The 19,758-nt window shown below is 42.4% G+C and overlaps 1 protein-coding gene across 1 annotated transcript in view; it reads right to left on the reverse strand.

The window, feature by feature from the left end:
• Positions 1-19,758, reverse strand: part of eys (EGF-like photoreceptor maintenance factor) — a 186,283-nt gene that overhangs the window by 90,892 nt on the left and 75,633 nt on the right. The window contains exons 21-26 of the mRNA XM_086179793.1: positions 16,095-16,208; positions 11,313-11,426; positions 9,699-9,896; positions 7,942-8,063; positions 3,446-3,567; positions 1,759-2,018 (exon numbers count right to left, since the gene is read on the reverse strand). Coding sequence (XP_086035919.1) covers positions 1,759-2,018; positions 3,446-3,567; positions 7,942-8,063; positions 9,699-9,896; positions 11,313-11,426; positions 16,095-16,208 — 930 coding nt within the window. The remainder of the gene's footprint in view (positions 1-1,758; positions 2,019-3,445; positions 3,568-7,941; positions 8,064-9,698; positions 9,897-11,312; positions 11,427-16,094; positions 16,209-19,758) is intronic.

The following is a 19,758-nucleotide window of genomic DNA, read 5'->3' on the forward strand; positions in this document are numbered from 1 at the left end:
TCTTCCCACACATTTTATAAAAATCAAATACATAACATGAGCTCATCAAAGGAGCTGAGACTGCTTTAAGTCATCAGTAGTGTCCATGTGAAGATGGACAGTCGTCTCAATATTATTGGATCTCAGTGCTAAATTGAAAACGGCAACTTGAAACTTTTTCCTGGCACAAACTGGTTAAAAATGACATGGGGAGTTCCCCAGGGTTTTGCTGTGGGACCACATTTGTTCTTCAGCTACAGACTCTTCATTTGCAGCTCAAATTTAAAAAAAGTCTAATAATGCGTGAATAGAACTGAACTCCACCCTCTACCTTCACCCAGCCAACATCTTCGTCCCTCTCAACATCAGCAGTTCCTAAAGTTTTTCCATGCGAGGAGGAAATGTGAAATCCCATCTGCAAACTGACGTACAAAACATCCAATGATATCTAAACAAGGTGCCATCACATGTTGTGCGGCCCACTTGTTAGAAGGATTTTCAAGTATATTCTTGTTTATCTGAACAGGTCCATTTAGACAGGCAGCAAATCGGTGTATTATCACCTTAAGACCGCATCAACAATGAAGGACTTGTGTTTTATTTAGAAAAGTGTGTCTGTTTGTGTCTAGCAGGAGTGACAACTGCAATCGTGTCTTGACAGGCCACACCACCGTGCCACTCTGAACACAGCAGGCGATGCAGAACACGACTGCTCATTTCATCACAAAGACCAAGAAAGTGGATCACATCAGTCCAGCTCTCAGAGATTTACAATGACTTCCTCTGTGTCAGAGAACTGATTTAAAAAAACGACTGCTGACTTAAAAAGCTATGACTGTCTCAGGATTTGCTAATCTATTATGAACCATGCAGACTTCTCTGATAATCTGGGACAGATTTGCTTTCTGTTCCCAAAGTCAAAACCCAACATGGAGAAGAGACATTGAACTTGTATGCTCCCCATATTTGACGCAAACTTGAGGTCTGCCACAACAGTTACCTTCTGTTTCTGAATCAAGGCTTGCAGTGCTTCCTTTGTTTTCCACTGCTGATGCTTTACGAAATCACATTCGTCTTTCCTACAGTTGTATTCAATTAATTGGAGTACCTGACTGCTACACGCTAGATGTTAACAGGCACGTTTAAGACAGTTTTGCTGTGGTGATGGAAGCTAATATCTTCCTACATTTTATTCCTTCTTAAAGAGAAGGAAGAGTGACTGCATTATGCAAAAGAGGAAATATAATTTATAAGGGATTGATTGGGATGTTCTCCCAGCTCTGCTAAGTGCTGATAAATATGTATTTGGCTCATAAAATCTAACCTAAAATAACCTGCTGTGGACTTTATGGAGAGCAGTGCAAAACTGAAGGAGGTCGTGCATGAGCTCGAGCTCAGTGTGTTAGCAGCGGACTCAACACAGACATGAAACAGAGGAATTTTAGTCTTTTTACTTCGCTGTGAAAGACATTCCATGGGTTTTGAGTCAACAAATGATTCAGAAAACTGCATTTACAGTTTGCATTAGTACATGATGTCTTTTAATAGTTTGTTGAAACCTAAAGTCTTTCTTCAGAGAGGATACCAATGGTGCATGCTTTGTGCTGTGAATTATCGTGGTGAGACCTTTTAACATACCAACTAATCATCATAGAATGAGCTTCTTCTATGTCGTAACACAGCTTGTCATCATATCCTATTGAACAAAATGGTTTAGTTACACTTGAGTGGACTAAAAAAGGACAGAGTGTATAAGGCTGTGGCGCTGTGTTCACTCACCAGCTGGGCATCTGCAGGAGGCGGTTCCATTGGAGCGTGTCAGGCAGGTGGAGTTGTGGAGGCAGGGATTGTGGAGGGGGTCACAGGGGTCATGAGGCTGGTTGCACAAGGGCCCGCTGAAGAAGGGGGGACAGGTGCAGGAGAACTCCCCAGGTACACCTGACTCCTGACACTCAGCTCCATTTAGACAAGGCCCAGAATCACACTCATTCACATCCTCAGCGCAGTCCACACCGGTCCAGCCCGGAGAGCACAAACACCTCCGACACAACAGAGAGAGCAGGAATGGTGCTGGAGACGTTATTTTAGAATATATAATATAAAATATAGAAATCTTGAAGAGATAAACACTCATGGCATATTCAGTGGGTTTGTAAAGGTAAGAGAGTCTTTTTCCCCCCATCTGGGGTCACTTGTGTAAAAATGAATATCTCACTCGAACCGCAGAGTTCTGCAGGTAAACGACTACTTGAAATAATCAGTTGACAGTTTATAACAACCATCAACGGTAACAGGAGATTAATATTAAACTTGCAGTTATGTTATCAGGCAGTTTTATTTGGCCAATTGTTCCCCTGCAACCTAATAAAGCTGACGGCTGCCTAACACCTCACCCTTTAACCAAGTATGATCAGTGTCATGACAGGTTACAAACCCATTATCAACTGTTACGCTGGTCCTTGTAATGTTTATAGACACTTTATAAATGACTCTGAACGATCACAATCTTGTAGTCATGAATATAGCATATGAGCAAACTGTCCATGGTACCTGGTCTCATCAGTTTTAATACATAGAACCTATGGAGAAATTAATATTAATACTTACTTAATACTGCAAATAATAATATCTAAATAACATAAACGATAATATAAATGACACTTTGTAAACATCATTAATTGTCTTTTTTGTCATAGAAGTAAAATAACTACACATAACTCATTTTACTTTCCTAACAATGGTTATAGAGAACTGCTGGCCACCACTGGGACTGGTGCCAACATGTCAGAATGATGGCCGATATCTGCAGCTGCCAATGGCGGGCGGATAGTCGCGTTTTTTTACCCAGAATTATTTTGAAAAGAATCCACTGCATCTAAACCCAAGTCACAGTGAGGTATCACTCCTGACTGTTTCAGCTGAAATTGGAGGTTAACTGCAGAACAAGCCAGAGCAGCTCTTAATTCCAAAGAGCTGAATGAAGGAGTGGCGGATGTTAGCGCACTGATGAGGAATGAAGTGGATATATAGAATCGAGACGACCACAGAAACAAAATGAGAATCTGAGTGTGTGTGTGTGTGTGATTCTGAAGGATCTGCTCTTAAACTAGGTTAATATTCCACTTGGTGGCAGTGAGTGCCCGAACACCAGCAACCACTCCACCTCATATTTCTTTCCATTCCCCAGATTTTCCACCTGAAGCAGTTTTATGTCTCCCCAGTGAGCGGGGCACTAGCTGAAGCAGATACACCAGCTTTTTCCTCCAATGAGTCTCAGATCCCCTGAAACCTTTTCATGCTGTGAGCCATTGATTGACTCATTTGTTTTACCTGCCATCTGCAATTCATTATTCCGCTGCCAGTGGAAGGACATATTGCTTCCTCTGAACTGCTTCTTCTTCTGCATTTATTAAGTGACTGATGCACACCGCGAGGACGATGCCTGGGAGCCAGCTCCGACACCTACTTGTAGCTGTTGAGAAGGTCTGTGCAGGTGGCGTTGTTTTTGCAGGGCTGTGACAAACATTCATCAATTTCTTGTTGGCAGTACTCCCCCTCCCAGCCAGAGTGACACACACACTCATAACTCTGGAATACAAAGAAGGGGACATCATCCTATTTGCACTGAAATATGATGACGGACTAGACTGACAGAGCATCCACACCTGCCATCACTCAGCTAGTTAGTCACTAGTCTAGTTCTGAACATAGCAATACTCACCCTTACAATAGAACATAAAATGGCTGCGTCTCTGTACTCGTGAGGTCGTGTTCTCGTGGCATTTGTTTTACTGTCAGCAGGGTCATACAAAAACCGAGGCTGATTTTCACCAAGCATGGTGGAGGGGTGGAGAGGAAGCATCCCTACACTTTGGAGCCCTTGGTAAAGCGTAACTGTAAAGACGGTGCATTTACCCAGGAGGCAGCCATGTTTGCTTTGACCATAGAACAGACGACTGTAGTAACTCCACTGCACATGGTCAGATCGTTTCCAAGTCTGCGCCTTCATGCACAATCCAAAATATGACTAGGCGTCATGTACCTTTCACTCTACTACACACACACACACACACACACACACACACACACACACACACACACACACACACACACACACACACACACACACACAAGCCTGCAGCTCCACCCTTGTACAAATGGAATGTTCACTACTTTGTCTGGTATAGAATTCAACCTCCCACTCACAAAAAACAAACATTTCTTCAGGGAAATGCGTTTAAATGGTAGAGAGTAATGTTGTCTTACATTTTCTCATGAATCCAGTTACACCCCCCCCCCAGCATACACACGCCTGTTTTCTCCGTGACTTCTATGCAGATGGGAGCTTTGATCAATCACTGGCTATGTTTGGTGGAAAGGAATTTCAAACCTGTTTGATTCTTATTTGTTTTCATTTCTACAGTTTGTGTGCATTATGTGTTAAAAAAATCACACACATATCTACAAAAGCGTTAGTTTTCATAGGTGATTCATATCTGTTTGAGCCTGAATATAGCAAATATGAATATATGCACAAATATATAGGGCTTTTTTCTAAAGGTGTGTCCTTTATTGTACCATTGCAGTCTTCATCCGTTTATTTAATCATAAATGAAGATGAATGTTTGTCGCCTGTTTCCCAGGCACCAGTTGAGTTTAGATTCACATTTGCATACAGGAGGAATGAAGTCGCAGGGTCAAAGCACTTTAAGATTGTCTAGATTTTGTCAGCAGGCCCTGGGTGCTGCTGGTTGAAAGCATCCTAATCTGTATTTCATACACTGGGTGTTTTTTTTCTAACTTTGTCTGTTATAATTTGTACACTGTGGGTATTATGGTGGTGGGGGGACAATGAAGTCATCTTGTGATAAATTAGATACCTCCAGGAGTCTCAAATTCCTTACCCCTGCCAATAGAACATAATCTCATTTTTGCTGCTAAGTCACCTTCAGGGACTGCGATTCTCCAAAATAAGCTAAAGCTCTGTGGGACACGGTGTTCAGAGAGAAGAATGGCAGCGCTGTAAACAAGACGAGGTTTACATATGACGACGTGAAGGCTTTTCCAAGATCTGCCTCTATCTGAATAATGATTTTAGAGAAAGGTGAAAAATTCTAGTGTGGCTAGAAAAAAAAACAACCCTTGGTTGATTTTCTGTTAAATCCCTTGTGTGACACCTCATGCTCTTCTTGCGGGGCGTCCTTTTGTCTTCGGTGAATTATTGATCCCAGTAAATTACAACGAAACATCAGGATTTTAACCAAGATTGGGACAAACTACACCCTTACACTGGGGGGGAGAATTGACTTCTGTTCAGCAGCAATGCATGTTCATACAAAGTTGACAATATCACTCTGTTGAAACCAGCATCTACACAACCAGAGACGCATCGCCACGGCTGCTGCTTCCACTAATGCCTTTGACTACTACACAAGTTACTAATGAATGTTGAATGATGGATGTAGTGCTGGTCCCGGGGACCGGGAGCCAGGTCAGACAAGTCTAACTGACTCACCCATGCATGTCGAGCAGCAGCGTTGAGGTTTTTGACTGGTAACAACTGGATTTTGCTAAATTAAAGTCATCTCTCCAAGTTCCCGTGAAGAGCTGTTACTCTTCCCATCATCAACCTGACTGCTTTTTAACTACATTACATCATCAGAATTATTTTGAATTATTAAGAATCATTTTATTATTTTGTTGTTTCAAATATATTGAAAATTTGAACAAGAAAATAATCAAAATTTAATGAAGCTCAAAAAAATTGATTTAACATAGGATTGTCTTTTCTTTTTTATGTATTTTTCATTAAAGATAGTGCTTCCGTGCTAGCATAAAACAAAACATAAAATATTTAATTTCGTCTCTCATAAGAGATGAATTTAATCTTTAGTGCCAACTTCCTCCATTTTTGAACGATTTAATAAGCATGCACACATGGAAGGAGTCGAGCCTGGAATGTCCGCGAGCAAGCAACCGTCTGCATCAAAGCATCAAATGTATCGCCCTAAATGTCACTTCAACATGACCGTGTGGGTCTGGGAGAGGGGAGGACATGAGCCCCTCCCTCGCTGACAGTCAGACAGCCAGGCAGAGGCGACTCATGCTGCAGCAGCGTCGTGTAACAGAGACAGAAAAGCTTTTCTGATCAGGCGGCTTTGTGAAAGAACTGCTTTGGCTCTGCTCGAGAACCCAGAATTTACAAACTGCTTCAAATTTGGGTGTTTTATGACAATGCATGTTTTACAGTTGATCCCATTTTTATTTTGTCTTTGTCTTCCACTTCACTAAATCGCGGGGCTAAATAAGCAGCTGCTGGAAAAAGGCTCCCGGCTCTCATTGCACAGTTAGTGAGCAGCATGCAGCACCCCGGGCCTTTCTGCAACTATCCCTCACTCAAGTAACTACAGAAGTAGGACTGTGTGTCTTTACAAAAGGCCCTTTAAATCCAAGTGTGTGGTTCTGTATCAACACAAACATTGTAGGACCGCAAAAGTGAACTGTCTCTTGGAGTCATGTTTGTGCTCAGGAAGCGGCAGGCCTCATGTTCCTTTACATGTAGAACCTTAAGAGTGGCTTTTCAAACAGCGTCTGGTTCAAATGAGCTAGTTTTTGTGTGTCTGTGAAAATTGCAACTTTCTGCTTAAAAGATGAGTAATTAAATGAAGGTGTATATTATCTCATGTGAATATTCATCATCTATTTTTTTTTCTCAAGTGTTCTTTGAAATCATTTTGCCATTTTAGCACAATGAGAGCTCAGCCAAAAAGGCATAATTGGAAAGATTTGTCCATCAGAGAATGATAGGAAGGTGCATTTATTAGGCATAATTAGAAATTCCCTAATTGTGTCATCTCTGGATATCCACAATGAATCATGCATCTTCCACATCCCCTGATAAGACCCAGACGGACTGCCAGCACTGACTTTTTTACCCTGAAGGCTCTGGAGCCATTATTGTACCTGTTCATTGATCCACCCACCCATCCACCCACCCACCCATCCATCCACCCAAATAGTGTATTTTGTCCTTGAAGTAAGGCAAGGCAAATTTCTTTGTATAGCACCATTCCTACACAGGGCAGTTCATGGTGCTTTACAGAGGGAAAGAGAGAATTGAAAGTTAACAACAGTTTAAAATCGTATAAGTGAATTAAAATATTCAAAAGTCATATAAATTCAATAAAACTGTTTAAAATCAATTCGACAGCAGACAAATCAATATTAAATCAATCCATCAATACCAAATCACCCAGATCAATACCCGATCGATACTGTCAGAAGGCTGCAGTAAACAGCAGTGTTTCCAGCCCTGATTTCAATGAGCTGACAGTTTGTGCCCCCCTCAGAGGTTCAGTTTGTTCCACAGGTGTGGACCACAGAAGCTGAAAGCAGCTTCACCCTGCTTGGTTCTGACCCTGGGGACGCTGAGTAGACCCGTCCCTGATGACCTGAGGGGTCTGGATGCTTCATACCCAGCCAGCAGCTCTGACATGTATTTAGGCCCAAGCCCATTCAGCGACTTATAGACCAGGAACAGGATTTTGAACTCAATCCTTTGACACACAGGGAGCCAGTGCCAGAGCCAGAAGTAGTCCCAAATAGGTGTTTTGACCTCACAAATATAGTGAATGAAGCCTAATGGCTGCAAACTACTCACAACAGCAAACATTGAAAAAATTAGGATCAGAAGTTTCTGAACTCTCAAGCACAGCGTCTGGTGTGACCCACATCCTGTTGATGTAGATGTAGCTGGTGGCCACGGGACCCCATTAGCTGCAAGCTAAATATACATGTCTGGCTCTGTCTGCAAGTGAGGCAGGAAATTTGTCAAGACTCCTATTTGAGAGTTCCTGACAGGCAAAGTAGACCTTTAGGGTGAAGTTGCTACAACTACAGAAATGCATAGGTTAGTCCAAGGTGACAGACAGGAGCTCAGTGGGTATGTGATTTCCTACTCACCAGGTGGAGGTCTTTACATGCCGAGTTGATGCTGCACAAACTGTTGACGCAGTCGTCGATGTCGTTCTCACATCTCAGCCCCACATAACCAGGACTGCAAAGGCAATAAAACCCATCTACAACTGAAACCAGAGCAGCAGGTGAGTTACAGCCGCTTGCGTGCCACATGAATGCTTTCAGCAGGTAGTGCTACTGTACCACAGCTCCACTCAGGTAAGTGCTGATTATTCATCTAAAGCACAAGCATCCGCTATAATTTCCATTTCCTTTTTAACAGACATAACTATTAAAAAAGGCAGTGTACTGTAACAGCCGAGCCTATTGTGACAGATCTGATCCCTGTGCAACAGTCTGAACCTTTAACAATCTTTAAATGAACCTGTCTGGCCATTGAACGCTTATTTTCTCCCTCTAGTCCACCCCTATGTTTAACCCACTCTCTCTCAATGAAAGCCTGGAAGCGCTGTCATTTGTTTCAGCGCCTGCAAAACACTTGCAACACATGGGATGAGGTGAAAAGGACTACAGCTGGGAAAGGATGCCTATTTCAGAGCCATTCTTTATTCAGATGTTACAAATGTGCCAATTTCTTAATTCGAGATTTAGGATCCCCTCCAACTGATAATCTATGTCTTCCTGTCTTTAATTATTAATGATGAGGGATGCATCATCCTGTTCCTGCAGCACAACACCAGTGTACAGGTAGCCAGTGACAGAGGTAATTGCACTTCTTACAGGAATTTATTACTTCCCCAGTCAGGGTCCCAGGATTCTTCATTATCCCAAAGATTTACCACGTAATCTATGCTGTCACTCTGTCTTGGTGTGTGTAGCTGCTATTACTCTCATTAAATGCTTTAGGTCCTGGGTGGCAGCAGCATTACTCATCCCAGCCACTGTGGGTATGCAGTGCTCTCCCTGGTGGCTGGCTGCTGCCGCTGTTGAGGCCCGGCCAGCAGCTCCTAGAGGCCGGCGCCGCTAACCTGACGTGAACTGGCTGCACTCAAGGTTAGTTAAGACAGCTGGCTGGAGGTCTGCTGCAGCCCAGTGAAGGAGAGCACAGCCAGAGACACAGCTGCAACCCCACCACTGGACTGTTGATGCACGAGGCCATGAAAAGAACATTGGTACAAGAGAGAGATACATTTTGATGACAATTGGCAGGATGATATAATTTAGGAGGAAGAAAAATCTATTCACCTTTTGAATTGATCATGATCGGGATCTGAATCTGATGATGTCGTATCACCTTGGAAGAGGCCTGCTAGTGTCTACTACCCTCCTCTGAAGAGGTAAAGTCATCGGCGCCGTTTGGTTGTTTGTCTGCCACCATAAAAACTATGAGGCATGATTTTAAGCAGACATGCTGGATGCGGGTCACATGGGCCGAGGAGGAGCCCATTATGTTCTGAGCAGAGCCATGGTGAAATCTAGCATCTATTCCATTGGGTTTGGTCGATCTGATGACATCATTTCACCTTGGTGGGGGTACGAGCTCTGCAGGTGCTCTTGAGTTTATGTTGGGGTCTGATCAAGCTGAGACCCGATGGAATACCTTCATACAACAGCTTTATTGGCGCCACTGGTGACCACACTGAGGACTGTCTTCAGTGCATGTCAGCAAAATGAATTCTGACATGTGTGTGTATGTGTGTGTGTGTGCGCGCGCGCATGTGTGTGTGTGTGTGTGTTTGCACGTGCACTTCTGTCTGGAGTGCCTGTTTTTTAGCATGTTGGCAGGATGGGTTATTTCTTACCATCATAGCAGAAGCCATGAACGCAGGGGTTGGAGCTGCACTCATCCACATTGATTTCACAGCGGGGGCCAGTGAAACCTCGCTGACAGCGACAGCGGAAACCCGAAGGGTAATGGTCCTGATCCATCTCCTCCACACACACTGCTCTGTTCTCGCAGGGATTACTGGCCTCACAGGGTAAGAACTCACAATTTTGACCTGAAAGGAAAGACAGAACACACAGAGGACCATCAAGCAGGCGGGAATCTGAAGAAATAGAGATGAATTGTAGACTTGGGGACTTTTCAAATTAAGCCTGTATTAATGGTTTCCTTAGATAGACCCTAGAAAAAGAGATAAAGCAGTCAACAGAAAGACAAACACAAAGTGAAAGCGACTGCAGGCTCACTCTCTCATTTAAATACACTGTAATATCTGAAAGGACACTTGGTTCCCTATGCAGCACTTTCATAAATGACCACAGCGATAAGCTTAAATAACCAAAATATTTGCTGGTGATTAATTAAGCTCACAGAGATGCAGTAAATCAAACACTCTGGAGGCTATTAAAGATGTATTAAGCAGTAATAGGCAGAAATGTCTGGCCAAGTCTCCAGAAAATGAAGGTGAGTCAATGTGACGTCCTCTCTTGCTCCTCTACTGATTAACAGGGTCACTCTGGTTTGTCATTCTATGAAAGTGAATAAAAGGTTAGGAAACACAGCTGTGTTGTATCCATCCATCCATCCATTGTATACCACTGATCTGTTAAGGGTCACACGGGGGGGTGGAGCCTATCCCACCTGACATTGGTAGGCGGAGTTCACCCTGGACCATGGATGGACCAGTCCATCCCAGGGTCATCAGGAGCAATTAGGGGTTCAGTATCTTGCTCAAGGATACTTGGACATGGTCACCGGGGGAAGTGGGGATCGAACCAGTGACCCTTTGGTTGCTAGACGGCCTCTCTACCTCTGAGCCATGCTGCCCCTCTGTGTTGTATCCAACAACTTGCAGTTTTACAGATTCAGTTTCAGGGACTGAATGTGTCCTGACGGTACATGAATATTAAAACATAAGCAAAGCATTAAAGCATGTGACCCTAACCCAAAGACCAAATTATTAGTTTTCAGTTCTGACATTGCTCTTGTTGATGTAAAACAGCTGATGAAAAGCATGCAGCTGCCCAGCAGTGACACTGGGGTGCGTACTTACTAACTAACATTATGCATGTTACTGGGAAAGATGATATGTCAAACTATTCTGTGTCAACTTTGGATCTATTTTCGCTACAATTACCAGCCGACACTCCGTCACCTCTTCTTTTACAAAATTAGAGGAAACGTGTCATTGTAAGGCTCCCTGTCTGGTGGCTAAATCATCCAAGCTTCTTTCAACCGTTCACTGGGATGCAGTGATACTGCTGTGGAGTGATACCAGCTCTTCAGTGAATATAACCTTCCAAAGAAAATATCCTACAAGAGACTCAAGTTTCCTTCTTCTTTAAATACAGGAAGCAAATGAAGATGTGCTGAATTTAGTTGAGACATGTAAAGTGAGTTCAGACAGGAGAAAATAACAGTAAGTGAAGTTAATTAACTTGCTTTTTGTTCCCGTTCCCTCAGTGCTCATTACCTTTAAATGGAGCCACACATTGGCAGAAGTAATTACCAGGCTGGTCAATGCAAGTGGCTCCATTCTTGCAGGGAGATGAAGCACACTCATCAATGTGAAGTTCACACTCGCCGCCTTTGACAGAGAAGAACACAAATTGATAAATATGCTATAGTGGGTCAGAGACATAAATATTGAATTGTTAAAAACCAATCAATGTTTAAACCATACAGAAAAATACAGCATGGACTGTAAACGATGTCAGAAAAACCAAGCGGGCTTCTCGCTCCAGCGAGGACAGCATGTACCGTTGTTAATGAATGCACAAATGTCTTCTGTCTGACTTCAGATATGAATTTAATATATTTTAGAAACAACATGAACCTGAAATAATTGGGTCTGTGTCTTTTGCAAAGAACACACAGAGGACTGGAGACCTGAGAGGCTTTCCTACGGCGTAACGGCATGCTGTGACACAGCAAATAACATTATCACAACAGGCAATATTTTATAGGAAATATCTGAGCATTCCGGAAAGTTCTCATCAACATTAGATTTTTTTTAAAAGAGAGAAACCAGCAGTTTTGTGATGGAGAGATTCAGCTCGGAGAGTTGCAGTGTTGGTATTGTTCAGCAAATAGTTCAGTTATTTTGAAGTTGCATGAGACACTGATGTCCAGCCAGTGTCTCACCTGCCTTAGATGATGGCTAGAGAATTGGCGCAATGCAGCGGCAGGAAGCAGAGGAAATGCTGCTGTGGTGAGAGTACCAAGACAAACACCTCTTTTAGCCACTAATTAGTCCACTCATCTAAAGCAGATATGTCCCTTTACCTGCCAGCCTCACTTCTAACATCTGGCGCTCTGGCTTCCCATCACACAGCTGTTTCCTTTGAGGACAACGACATAACATCGGTACTCCTGCACATGAACGAAGCTGAAACTAATGCATGCTGTATAACACCTGCTGTATTATAATTGCTTTATTACACCTGCTGTATTGCACCTGCTGTATAACACCTGCTGTATTATAATTGCTTCATTACACCTGCTGTATTGCACCTGCTGTATAACACCTGCTGTATAACACCTGCTGTATGACACCTGCTGTATTATAATTGCTTCATTACACCTGCTGTATTGCACCTGCTGTATAACACCTGCTGTATAACACCTGCTGTATAACACCTGCTGTATAACACCTGCTGTATTATAATTGCTTCATTACACCTGCTGTATTGCACCTGCTGTATAACACCTGCTGTATAACACCTGCTGTATAACACCTGCTGTATAACACCTGCTGTATTATAATTGCTTCATTACACCTGCTGTATTGCACCTGCTGTATAACACCTGCTGTATAACACCTGCTGTATTGCACCTGCTGTATAACACCTGCTGTATAACACCTGCTGTATAATTATTGCTGAATTGCACCTGTTGTATTGCACCTGCTGTATTATAATTGCTTTATTACACCTGCCATACAACACCTGCTCTATTGCACCTGCTGTATAACACCTGCTGTATTGCACCTGCTGTATAACACCTGCTGTATTATAATTGCTTTATTACACCTGCCATACAACACCTGCTCTATTGCACCTGCTGTATTACACCTGCTGTATTGCACCTTTTGTATGATAATTGCTGTATAACACCTGCTGTATTGCACCTGCTGTATTATAATTGCTTTATTACACCTGCGGTATTGCACCTGCTGTATAACACCTGCTGTATTATAATTGCTTTATTACACCTGCCATACAACACCTGCTCTATTGCACCTGCTGTATAACACCTGCTGTATTATAATTGCTTTATTACACCTGCCATACAACACCTGCTCTATTGCACCTGCTGTATAACACCTGCTGTATTGCACCTGCTGTATTATAATTGCTTTATTACAACTGCCATACAATACCTGCTGTATTATAATTGCTGTATTGCACCTGCTGTATTGCACCTTTTGTATGATAATTGCTGTATAACACCTGCTGTATTGCACCTGCTGTATTGCACCTGCTGTATTATAATTGCTTTATTGCACCTGCTGTATTGCACCTTTTGTATGATAATTGCTGTATAACACCTGCTGTATTGCACCTGCTGTATTGCACCTGCTGTATTATAATTGCTTTATAACACCTGCTGTATTGCACCTGCTGTATAACACCTGCTGTATTATAATTGCTTTATTGCACCTGCTGTATTGCACATTTGTATGATAATTGCTGTATAACACCTGCTGTATTGCACCTGCTGTAGTGCACCTGCTGTATTATAATTGCTTTATTACACCTGCGGTATTGCACCTGCTGTATAACACCTGCTGTATAACACCTGCTCTATTGCACCTGCTGTATAACACCTGCTGTATAATAATTGCTTTATTACACCTGCTGTACAACACCTGCTGTATTGCACCTGCTGTATAACACCTGCTGTATCATAATTGCTTTATTACACCTGCTGTACAACACCTGCTTTATTGCACCTGCTGTATTATAAGTGCTTTATTACACCTGCTGTATTACACCTGCTGTATAATAGCTTTATTATACCTGCTGTATAACACCTGCTGTATTGCACCTGCTGTATTGCACCTTTTGTATGATAATTGCTGTATAACACCTGCTGTATTGCACCTGCTGTATTGCACCTGCTGTATTATAATTGCTTTATTGCACCTGCTGTATTGCACCTTTTGTATGATAATTGCTGTATAACACCTGCTGTATTGCACCTGCTGTATTGCACCTGCTGTATTATAATTGCTTTATTACACCTGCGGTATTGCACCTGCTGTATAACACCTGCTGTATAACACCTGCTCTATTGCACCTGCTGTATAACACCTGCTGTATAATAATTGCTTTATTACACCTGCTGTACAACACCTGCTTTATTACACCTGCTGTATAACACCTGCTGTATTGCACCTGCTGTATAACACCTGCTGTATCATAATTGCTTTATTACACCTGCTGTACAACACCTGCTTTATTGCACCTGCTGTATTATAAGTGCTTTATTACACCTGCTGTATTACACCTGCTGTATAATAGCTTTATTATACCTGCTGTATAACACCTGCTGTATTGCACCTGCTGTATTGCACCTTTTGTATGATAATTGCTGTATAACACCTGCTGTATTGCACCTGCTGTATTGCACCTGCTGTATTATAATTGCTTTATTGCACCTGCTGTATTGCACCTTTTGTATGATAATTGCTGTATAACACCTGCTGTATTGCACCTGCTGTATTGCACCTGCTGTATTATAATTGCTTTATAACACCTGCTGTATTGCACCTGCTGTATAACACCTGCTGTATTATAATTGCTTTATTGCACCTGCTGCATTGCACCTTTTGTATGATAATTGCTGTATAACACCTGCTGTATTGCACCTGCTGTATTATAATTGCTTTATTACACCTGCGGTATTGCACCTGCTGTATAACACCTGCTGTATAACACCTGCTCTATTGCACCTGCTGTATAACACCTGCTGTATAATAATTGCTTTATTACACCTGCTGTACAACACCTGCTGTATTGCACCTGCTGTATAACACCTGCTGTATCATAATTGCTTTATTACACCTGCTGTACAACACCTGCTTTATTGCACCTGCTGTATTATAAGTGCTTTATTACACCTGCTGTATTACACCTGCTGTATAATAGCTTTATTATACCTGCTGTATAACACCTGCTGTATTACACCTGCTGTATCACACCTGCTGTATCACACCTGCTGTATTATAATGCTTAATTACACCTGCTGTATTGCACCTGCTGTTTCACCTCTGCTGTATAACACCTGCTGTATTACACCTGCTATGTAACACCTGCTGTATTATAATTGCTTTATTACACCTGCTGTATAATAATTGCTTTATTACACCTGCTGTATAATAATTGCTTTATTACACCTGCTATGTAACACCTGCTGTATTATAATTGCTTTATTACACCTGCTGTATTGCACCTGCTGTATTATAATTGCTGTATTACACCTACTGTATAATACCTTCTGTGTAACACCTGCTGTATTGTAATTGCTTTATTACACCTGCTGTATTACACCTGCTGAAAACATGGTGTACTATACCTGCTGTATTATAACATCTGTATAATAACTGCTTTATGAAACCTTTTGTATTACACCTGCTGTTTTATACCACCTGCAGGATACCGGCTATATTTTGCCTGCTGTATTATCTCTACTATATTACATATCACTGTGTTATAATTATTTTTGAAAGGCCTCTGTGAGTTGTGACCATTCAAGTATCATAAGGTTTTCCATCTCCAGTAGCTCAGCTAACAGGCCAATTGGAACTGAGTGACCAAAATGAGTCACGAAACCAAAGAAAAAGCAGCAACGCAAAGGATGAAGTCATCGTAGAGACGGGAGATCACTCAGCCTTCCAGTTTTGAGATTTGGAGTTCTGAAGATTGTACCAAAAACCCACTGGAGATCCAGTGATGGCTACTAAATGTGTTAAGTCATTGGTTAAAAACACAGTTAAATAGAATGCTTTTCAAAAATAAGTCAGAGCCTTCCAGTCTCTGTCAGATTGATCCGGTTCACAAGAGATCTTTAGACTATTTAGGTCTTGAAGGCTTCCAGACTTGAAGCATCTCCCATGCTTTACCCAGCTGTGTGCCATGAAGAGTGGACAACATTTTGCTGAAATCCTTGAAAAATTACACAAAACAAATGTCTTTAATATGAAAAATTTGAGTATCCTTCTCACACAAATGCATAATGTGCATTCACTTACCCGTAAAGCCCAGTGCGCACACACATTTGTAGCCATGATCAAGGTCAACACATGTGGCGTCGTGCAGGCAGGGAGACGACAGACACTCATCGATGTTGACTTCACAGTAGTCGCCTGAGATGATGACATTTAACACAGTCAGGGCTCACCCACATCTGGACATTTTCAAGACTAATACAGTTTCCGTATCCTTCAGTATTACACAACCGTATTCCTTGAAAATAAGAATACATTGATTTCTATAGGAGAAATTGTTTGTGCATCAATTGTCTTATGTTTATCCTCTTAAAATCCAAACCTAGAAAATGTGTATTCCACAGTTTAAGCTTGAGATGAGGCTGATATAAAGTCAAGGATGCCAAAGAGAGAGCACGTCCTGAATTATAGCACCAAGCCATGTAATTACTATGTACTATTTATGCTGCTCTTATAACCCTGTAAAGAACAGAACATGCTTTATAACTTAATTGCCTCCCAGGTGGCCAGGACACGGCCCAACGCTTGGCCTAGAAGGTAGGAGCAGACACACTGAGCTCCCCTTGTTCCTGCTGCACACTGGAGGAATAAGAACTGTTTTTCATAACATAGCAAGTCACAGAGATGATGACACAAAACGCTCCAGCGTGTTCCTGAGGCTGGCCTGGGCCTCCCAAGGCCTCCATGTTGAGGAGCAGCAGGAGACATTTGATCCATGGACCCAGAAGAGGCTGGTCTCTGATCAGTGGAGTCATGAGGGACGAGATGTTAGAGACTCAGCAATCAGACCAGCAGAGGAGCAGCACTGATGCCTGAGAACCTGGAGACATGGACCCCACCTCCTCCAGACCTGCTCCACCTCCCATAGCTTCCTTGGATTCCTGCTGTTCCCGTAAATAAGCACAAGACGTGCTTAGCATCTTCACCTGGTGCACAAGAAGGTCTGTTTCTCTCTGACTGGTTCGAGTGATGTCACACCTGAAACACACCTATGAATACTCAGGCGTCCACCGATGGCCTCTTAGCGCCATGTTTGCGCTCTGACTACTCGCCCTTTAAATACCAGATGAGCTTGAACACGCTCTGAATGCACGGCTTGACAGCGCCATCAGCCCACCGCTTAGTGCCATAAATGGACTACAAAGGGCCTGAGATACTTCAGCCAATCATTGGCAAACATTTGACAACTGATGACCAATCAGGTGGAGGGACGGCAAGACTGTCTCTTTGAACAAAGACCGCCACCCCTGCCTCGTCCTGTTCTTGAATGGGTTGAATGTGAAGGAGTCAATCAGGAGCTAAATTACTACATAGAGTACTACAGGAGCAGGAACACTACATACAACACTATAGGAGCAGGAATACTACATACAACACTACAGGAGCAGGAACACTACATACAACACTATAGGAGCAGGAACACTACATACAGTACAGGAGCAGGAACACTACATACAGTACTACAGGAGCAGGAACACTACATACAGTACTACAGGAGCAGGAACACTACATACAGTACTACAGTAGCAGGAACACTACATACAGTACTACAGGAGCAGGAACACTACATACAGTACTACAGTAGCAGGAACACTACATACAGTACTACAGTAGGAGGAATACAACACTACAGGACATACAACACTACAGGAGCAGGAATACTACATAGAGTACTACAGGAGCTACATTACTACATGCAGTACTACAGGAGCAACATTACTACATAGAATACTACAGGAGCAGGAACACTACATACAGTACTACAGGAGCAAGGACACTACATACAGTACTGCAGGAGCACTACATGCAGTACTACAGGAGCTGTATTACTACATACAGTACTACAGGAGCAGGAACACTACATACAGTACTACAGGAGCAGGAGCACTACATACAGTACTACAGGAGCAGGGACACTACATACAGTACTACAGGAGCAGGAGCACTACATGCAGTACTACAGGAGCTACATTACTACATACAGTACTACAGGAGCAGGAACACTACATACAGTACCACAGAAGCAGGAATACTACATACAGTAATACAGGAGCAGGGAACACTACATACAGTACAACAGGAGCAGGAACACTACATACAGTACAACAGGAGCAGGAACACTACATACATCACTGCAGGAGCTACATTACTACATACAGTAGTACAGGAGCAGGAACACTACATACAGTACTACAGGAGCAGGGACACTACATACAGTACTACAGAAGCAGGAATACTGCATACAGTACTACATGAGCAGGAACACTACATAGAGTACTACAGGAGCAGGGACACTACATACAGTACTACAGAAGCAGGAACACTACATACAGTAATACAGGAGCAGGGAACACCACATACAGTACTACAGGAGCAGGGAACACTACATACAGTACTACAGGAGCAGGGAACACTACATACATCACTGCAGGAGCTACATTACTACATACAGTACTACAGGAGCTACCCTCCTGATACGAGGTTCCCACCAGGCTAATGTTAGCATCAACAACTTAAATAAATGCTGGGGGAATTACTGGGGTCTCAGGTGTAGCTCGTGCAAGCTAACAGCACAGGTGATGCACCCCCTGGTCAGAGGGTCTCACGCTGGTCACTGGCTGAAAAGGTTCCTGCTCCAAAGTCTCCTCATTAGGAGGTTTGTTTCAGTCGACTGATCGTTACATGTTCGTTTTTAACAGTGATGACAGAACTGCACATGGTAGAGATTATTCAACACTTTTATCAAGAGAAGCTGCAGTGACCTCCACCTTATGTCATTATGAGATTATTCTGCTCATTAGTGACAGGAAATACAGCGTAATGGGGGAACCATGAAATCTGGTAATTATAATTTGGTACAAAATAGTAATCAGTGCTCACGTTCTCTATTTCATTATTGGCATAGATATTGAAATTTTACGGGTAACTTGTAACTTACTGGTGATTTTGCGGATGAACCTGTTCCAGTCTGGGAAGGTCAAACAGCATTTTTGGATTGAAAAGTAGCGGCTGGATTACTTTGAATTTCACCGTGGAGATTCGTGGTCTCCAAGGATGACTACTGACGTCTTTCGAACCACCTTGACTTTTCCTCCAGTGCCAGAAACATTCCAATTTTTTACTTGCACTAAAGTATAATTTAATAAGGGAATTTAATGCAAATTGCTGAGAATATTCATGCTCCCAGAGGGATAGCCCGACCTGATTTTAATGACTCTGTTGCGTTATTTCTGGTGTCAGCCTCAAGACATACAGTATATTACATTCTAAATTCAATATTGAGGGACATCCATGAGCAATCAATGACAAAAACCCCAAAAATGTGACTAATTCACTTGTGTATTTTATGATTCAATGAATACTGCAGCCTTTTCCTGGTAATTAACCAGGAAATTCCATCATAATAAAATTAATCTTTTAAAATTCACAAACACAATATTACAAGCAGAACACTGCAGAGCTAATGCCAGAAAACTAATAACGCGACATAAACTGTTCTTAATACACAGAGATTTCATCAATTAAATGAAACAATCACAATTGAAACATGTTCGCCTTTCCATAAACCTGCTACATTACCATGGACCTCAAACTTCTTACACTACACATGAAGATAAAGGAGCTCATCACCTGCCTGAGTGATTTCCTTCATGTAGAAAAAATAAAGCCCTGAGGGGGTTTCAGTGGT

Source organism: Aulostomus chinensis, chromosome 16 (assembly GCF_037954235.1).
Source record: "Aulostomus chinensis isolate RoL2024-O1b breed Wild chromosome 16, RoL_Achi_v1.0, whole genome shotgun sequence".
NCBI lineage: Eukaryota > Metazoa > Chordata > Actinopteri > Syngnathiformes > Aulostomidae > Aulostomus > Aulostomus chinensis.